This window comes from Triticum aestivum, chromosome 3A (assembly GCF_018294505.1).
Source record: "Triticum aestivum cultivar Chinese Spring chromosome 3A, IWGSC CS RefSeq v2.1, whole genome shotgun sequence".
Classification (NCBI taxonomy): domain Eukaryota; kingdom Viridiplantae; phylum Streptophyta; class Magnoliopsida; order Poales; family Poaceae; genus Triticum; species Triticum aestivum.
In genome coordinates this window covers 732791523-732798022 of record NC_057800.1, presented here as the reverse complement: position 1 = coordinate 732798022, position 6500 = coordinate 732791523, and the positions used below count along the sequence as shown (strand labels likewise).

Genomic DNA, 6500 nt, shown 5'->3' with positions numbered 1-6500 from the left:
GTATGGTTTTGGCCACCGGAAGTGTTCCGGGCCACTACACCACAACACTTAATTGGGGGCAGTCAACTGCCGGGAGAAATACCAGATTAACGGCAAACTATCTGCCAGAAATCTTATTACCGCCGGAAGAAATACTTAAGGGCGGAAGAACTGCCGGTAGGAGTTGAGCAACACAGGCATTTAAACTGTCGGCAACGATATCCACGTTTTAGGTCACCTTATCTGCCGGGAGAACCGAACCCCGACTCATTATCTGCCTGTACTGTCTGTGGCGCGAACCGGAAATAATTGGCTCATTGGCGCGGGACACCGAGACATTTCAGCCAAAAAAAGAAAAGAAATAGGCGCGGCACCCAAGTCGCGCCCCCAAATCAGCCAGCCTTCCACCCTCGATCCCATCCGCCGCCGACCACCCTTCGCCGCTCCCGTCGACCTCAGCGACAGCCGATAACCCTCCGCCGTCCCCGACTCTAGCCTCACCCTTCCCCGCCCCCGACCACCCTCCACCGTTCCCAAACCCCTACCGCTCCCGGCTTCCTTCCCGACCACCGTGGCGGGCAAGGGTTTGACGCCGCCGGCCCTCCTGGCCGTCCTCCGGTTGGTCGCTAGAGGAAATGGCTTCCACCCTCCTTCCAAAGCTTGTGACCACGGATCAGGCTCCTCCCACCGTTCCTTCCCCTCTCCTTCTTGGAGCCGCGTGTGACCACGGATCTGGCTCTCCACCAGCGGCAGCTGGGATGGCGCGGATCCACCTCTTCTCCACAAGAGCCGGCCGAGACGACGTGGATTTGCATCTCCTCCTCCCTCCCTGCCATGGCCGCCTTTATCTGCTGCGCCCCCCGCCTCGCAGCTCTGCTTCTGGACGGAGATCTGGAGGAGTACCCGCCGCTCACCGTGGCTTCAATCCTTCTTCCCAGCTGGCCCCAGAGGCACAACGTTAAGGGTGCAAGCTCGACTGTTTCAACAGTCTGCCTTGGCGTGATGGCTCCCCGTCAACAACCAGGTTGACCATGGCCTATGCTAGCTTGTAAGCCCTTATTCTTGTGCACCTAATTGATGGGGCTCTCTTCATTCAATAAATTATCTTGATCTCGTAACTATTATCAATCTAATGATAAGATCTGATTTATGCAAATCTTCTATACATGGTTTTGGTAGTAGGTATCATCTTATCGGTTTAGAATACTGGTTCTGTTCCTGGGCAAAAAGTATTACTTGAATTGTATCTTAATCATCAGACCAGATTCATGAATTACTAGATGTTTCAGGTGAGCTGTCTGGGGTCCGAAGTCCCTTTGTTCACATAGTACATTTTTGTTTCTGTATGTGGATATTTATTTATTCTATAAATATAAGTGTTGCAAACTTCTGTGAAGTCTGATAAAAATAGAACAATGCAGCAGTTCCTTCCCCTGTCCCAGTCCGCTGGAAGTGTCTCTGCTGCCTCCCCAAGACGCTGGAAGGTCACCCGCATCGATGCTCTTTCCGCCACTTCCACAAGCCACCAGACCGTATAGTTCATGCCCCTAATCTACATGCCATGTCAAGTTGCATCCTCTTCTTGCTTAGCTACAAGTGCTCAATGCACTAGGATATACTCCCTCTGTTTCTAAATATAAGATGTTTTGGAAGTTTAAATTAGACTGTCAAAACGTCTTATATTTAGGAACGGGCATAGTATATAAAAATCTACCTCTTACTGATCTCTTGTTGTATATTGGGAAGAGAAATATGCTTTGAATCATCTCCACAAGGATGTAGAATTACATTTATGGAAGGTTCATATTCAAATTATTAAAAACATGAAGGAATGGTCTCCTTTTAAATATGTTTGACTAGTAAATGGCATTTCTATGTAGTAGCTGCATACGCAAGGAAGATAATACAGGATATCACCCACTTTCATGCCTTAGCTCAATAAATTGACATTAGTGAAAAGTAAAAACTGACAACCATACTTACTCGTAGACTGGTACCTAGCGCAAGTATAGGGTCTTGTAGACTGGTACAAGAAGAAATTAAAACCATTCCAAACAGGCCCTTTATGGTTTTTTGTTGGATGTCTGCATTCTAGCTAAAGATGACATTGAAGTTAATTGTCCTCCATCTTGCTGTGATAGTCAACCTTCTCTGTTTTATTTCGACTCTTCTATTTTTCCTGTCATATTGATAGTCTTGTGATAAGTGGCACTACTATGTGAGAGTGATGTTGCTCTGCTTTGTACCAACTTAGAATTCATGTTTTAGACTAACCTCATATTTCAGCTCGACATTATAACTTAGGTCTTGAAAGGTTTGACAAGATCTTGAAGGTGTCGGAGGTTGGGCAAGATCCGCAAGGCATCCATGCTAATTTTTTCTGCTAATTTTGGTAGTAGCTTCTCTGTTTGTGTTCTGCAAAATCCGATGGAAAAACAAGTGCTATGTTTTTTATAATATAGACGATGATATTCATCAACTAAAGTGTGCGCCTTTCTTTCCAGTTTTCAGTTACATGCTTATCTAGGTGGCACCTAACATGTCAATCCTATTGTGCCACGAATTCTTGTTTCAGGAAAAAGAATGGAAAAGGAAGAGATAAGACAATGCTGAAGCACAAGAGCAAGAGAGGCTAGCTATACTTAAAGCAAGGAACAGCGAGGATTCTGAACGATTTGGGTCCTTTAAATTTTCAAATCTAAATGAAGATTTTGGAGGCCGAGCCAGTCAGGGACAAAATAAAAGGAAGAAGGTGATCTGTTTGGTTACTGCATCTACTGTACAATTGCATCTATCGTAAAACTGCATCTTGTTACATGCTTTGTGCAGCCCACTTTGTCATGCACATTAATTCATGCTTTGCACAGTTCACTTTGTCATGCATATTAATTCATGCTTTTTGCAGTTCACTTTGTCATGCACATATTAGGTGCATGTTGATGTGAAGTTCTCACATCATCTTGTTTGCTAATTTGTAGAGCAATGTAGAATATCCTACTGTTAAAGTAACTCGAGTTCTTAGGTCCTATATAACTAGAGATACTCCATGAGCAGCATAGATGAGATACTTTTATTCTTGTCAGCCCGCCTGAATGCACGAGAGAGCCTAGCTGTTGCTCAAAGACTGAATGCAAAACCCACTGCAGCCCAGTCTATGAGAAAAGCAGACCAGCAAGCCTGAGATGATGTGTTTCCAAAATAATTGAGTGTTGACTAATGCCATAGTACTACCATGGTTCAAATGTTGAATTTTTTTCCTGTGTTTTTCTTTAAGCTGGCCCGCCCAGCTATTTTGTTGTAGCTCGGCCACTGATCCAAAGTAAAACAATATTCTGCACTAGAAACAGTACAAGATATCTCTGGGTCAACTTATGTAATAAAGTAATCTTTGCATGCAGATTGTTAATATCAATGAGAAACTTTATCTCAAGTTATTATATGATCTTAGTTACTGTAGTTTTCAGTATGGTTGCTCTTGCCAGTCGACTTTAGCTTAGCCTCCATTTCTGAATGTCTTGAATTGATTTCTCTTCCTGTGTTTGTCGCTCTTCCTATTTCCATTCCCGGTGCCATAGTAATATATAATTGTTTCTGATGAATATAAGACATTCAGTGTGCTTAAGGACATGGGCAAAACCAAGTATAATTTTAAGAGGAGCATTTACGAGATCGAGTAGCTGCATGATTTCTCAATGCAAAGCTCCTAGCTGTGTTTGTGCACTTATTCTTCCAATATATTCTTAGGATATGCCTAACTACAGTTTTGTCACATGGATTCCTCCTTATTTTGTTATCAACTCACTTGAACTTAATTAGTTTATCTGTTAATGTTACTGACTTGAATTGTTTCTGAATGTATTAGGTACCAATTTGTCAATCTTTTACTAAATATAAATAAAATACAAAAATGTTGCAACAAAATGGGTCTGATTCCAGAACTAAGCATATTTTTTATACCCCATTCTCAACTATATGCTCTAGATTATTATGTTGTAGTTTGAAATCCAAATATAAAGATAATTACAATTTTTATCTAATTCACAACCTATATACAGGAACCGGCAGCATTTTAGTCCATTTTAATCTGTATCCAATTTAGTAAACAAAATTAGGCGAAATGGAAATACAGAGGAAAAATGAAATAGCCCACCTAAAGATTTCCCCATAACCATTTTGATTTGTACAAGTGGTAATTTAACCTTCCAATATGCAGATATTGTGACTTCACTTAGGATAGCGGATCCCAGGATCTTTAAGCAAGCCCTTGATAGACATGCAGACCACTAAGTTCACATATTTGTGTTCTGAAAAAGTTTCGGCCCTCTGCTGTCACGGATTGCTTCTTACTTTATTGTACAGGGACCCTGATTGCTTTGCGTGGACACTGATTGCTTATTTCTCTTGGAGGGTTACTAAAATGCGGTGTCTACCTTGTGTTGGAAAAAGTTGAACTCCAGGTCTACCGGAGATTAGTTAAGAAAATGTGAGTGTAAACTTGAAGGTCTCCTTGTCACAATTTTACAGAATGAACCAATCCTTTTCGCTTTGCTTTCTTCTGCAGGCATATCATCCAGAGGGAGAAGGAACCATCGTCTAAGGCGCATCAAATCAAGCTAGAGGTCTCTGCATCCATTTTAGTCGAGTAGCAGTCTTGCGAAAGGTGACCGTGGCAAACATTTTATCCTGCTACAAGCACATTATTTGGATGAAATGGTGTTTATTGTTGGTGGCTTATTTGTATGCCTAACAAGTTGGGAGCTTTTCTTCAGGGTGTGTCATAACCTCAACCTTTAGGTTACTATAAACAAGTTTGGAACGACAAGAATATTAAATTATAAATTTTCACTGTTTTGTTACTATAACTGGAATGGAATGAGCTGTGTACATTAACCTGATTCAAATCCTTTTCATCTCCAATAAACTCTGTGTACAACATCAGCCTTCATTCAAACTCCACATATTGAATAGTTTCACAACGTGTGCTGCTACAGCTAACACCCAACAGCAAGGCAAACAAAGAAGGCATTAGAACACTTGTCCTTATGTGATGTAAAAATTGCATTTTTATTTTGCTTCCAGTACTAGTTGCATGTCAATGTATGTTACAATAGGTTTATTGTGCTATGAGAGCTCCATTTTGAGTTTCCATTCTGTATTTCTGTTACAGGTTTCCCAAAGATACACTACTTGATGGAGGTTTGGATGATCTACAAGCTGCTGAAGGTTTGCAAGATCTACTATTAAGTTGGTGGAGTGATAATGTAATGCGCCTTGTTTGTTGAACCTGGAGACATTGGCAAGTTGTGCTCTTTTTGGTGGTTGGTTTGGCACATAGGCCACTATATGGCCATTTTGGTTGTGGGACACATGTAGAAACATATATACTTCTCCCATTGTGGCACTACTTCATTTTGGTTGTGTGGCACATCTATCTAGAAACATGTATGTACTCCTTTTGTGGCACGGTCTGCTTATATATGTTATGTTTATGGAATGAAGTTTAAGGTTTCTGATGAGGCCTATATGTTACTTTGAAGTGTATGTATAAATTGTGTGAGGTGTCCCGATTGCTTAACATAATGAATGGATATTGTATGTGTACAATAGTTTGCTAGTGAAATCGAAGTGCTGGCATCATAACCGCCGGGAAAACATGCATGTGCAGGCAGCTGAACTGCTAGTAATTGTAGTTTCGTGTGCCCTGACCAATCTGCCGGGAGAAAATAGATTGCCGACAAATACAAGGGCCAGGGCAGAGAAACTGCCGGGAGAAATTTATCTGCCGGGACAAGTAATCCTCGGCAGCCGTTCTCGTGGCGGTTCTATCTGCCGGGAGAAACACTGTCCCGGCAGTTTGTCTGCCCTTATAAGTGCGTTCTCCCGGCAGTTTTTCTGTCCCTATATCAGTGTTGTGGTGTAGTGGGCATAACCGGTAGTGTACCAGGACCACCGGAGGGGTCCGAGGGTCCACCGGGAGGGGCCACCAGCCCCGGAGGCCTACATGGGCTAATAGTGGGAAGGGACCAGCCCCTATGTGGGCTGGGGCGCCTCCCACCAAGGCCCAAGGCGTCCTCAAGAGGAGAGGGGGCAAACCCTAGGCGCAGATGGGCCCTAAGGCCCACCCTAGGTGCGCCCCCTCTCTCCCCCTTGGCCCCAGATGGGATCTGAGGGCTGCCGCCACCCCTAGGGAGGGAACCCTAGGTGGGGGCGCAGCCCCTCCCCTTCCCCTATATATACTTGAGCAAAGGGGCAGCCCCAGACACGATTCAATCCCCCTGTTGGCGCAGCCCTACCCCTCTTCCTCCTCGTCTCTCGTAGTGCTTGGCGAAGTCCTACTGGAGTCCCGCACTCCTCCACCACCACCACGCCGTCGTGCTGCTGCTGGATGGAGTCTTCCCCAACCTCTCCTTCTCCCCTTGCTGGATCAAGGCGTAGGAGACGTCACCGGGCTGTACGTGTGTTGAACACGGAGGTGCCGTCCGTTCGGCACTAGGATCATCGGTGATTTGAATCACGACGAG

The 6500-nt window shown here is 44.0% G+C and overlaps 1 protein-coding gene across 9 annotated transcripts; it reads left to right on the top strand.

Moving 5' to 3' along the window:
* The first annotated feature begins 358 nt into the window (after nt 1-358).
* Nucleotides 359-5439, top strand: LOC123063575 (uncharacterized). 9 transcript variants are annotated; one of them, XR_006430398.1, is made up of 6 exons: nt 359-1027; nt 1401-1511; nt 2555-2731; nt 4339-4462; nt 4541-4749; nt 5147-5439. XR_006430398.1 is itself a non-coding variant. In XM_044487397.1 (4 exons), exons 1-4 carry the CDS (start codon nt 814-816, stop codon nt 2579-2581), a joined length of 366 nt encoding a protein of 121 aa, XP_044343332.1. In that variant the 5' UTR covers nt 359-813; the 3' UTR covers nt 2582-4039. The 9 variants fall into 9 exon arrangements, 4 of the variants coding, with proteins under 4 accessions (XP_044343332.1, XP_044343331.1, XP_044343329.1 ...); XR_006430399.1 differs by having other exon boundaries at nt 1404-1511; nt 2555-4462; XR_006430397.1 differs by having other exon boundaries at nt 2555-4462.
* Nucleotides 5440-6500: the final 1061 nt, after the last annotated feature.

What these genes read in the sequence shown, in the direction of transcription:
- LOC123063575 (XM_044487394.1), top strand. Translation starts at nt 814, where the DNA reads ATGGCCGCCTTTATCTGCTGCGCCCCCCGCCTCGCAGCTCTGCTTCTG. An exon ending in GGCTCCCCGTCAACAACCAG is followed by an intron (nt 1,004 to 1,400) that starts GTTGACCATGGC and finishes AGAACAATGCAG; the next exon opens with CAGTTCCTTCCCCTGTCCCA. An exon ending in CTTCCACAAGCCACCAGACC is followed by an intron (nt 1,512 to 2,265) that starts GTATAGTTCATG and finishes CTCATATTTCAG; the next exon opens with CTCGACATTATAACTTAGGT.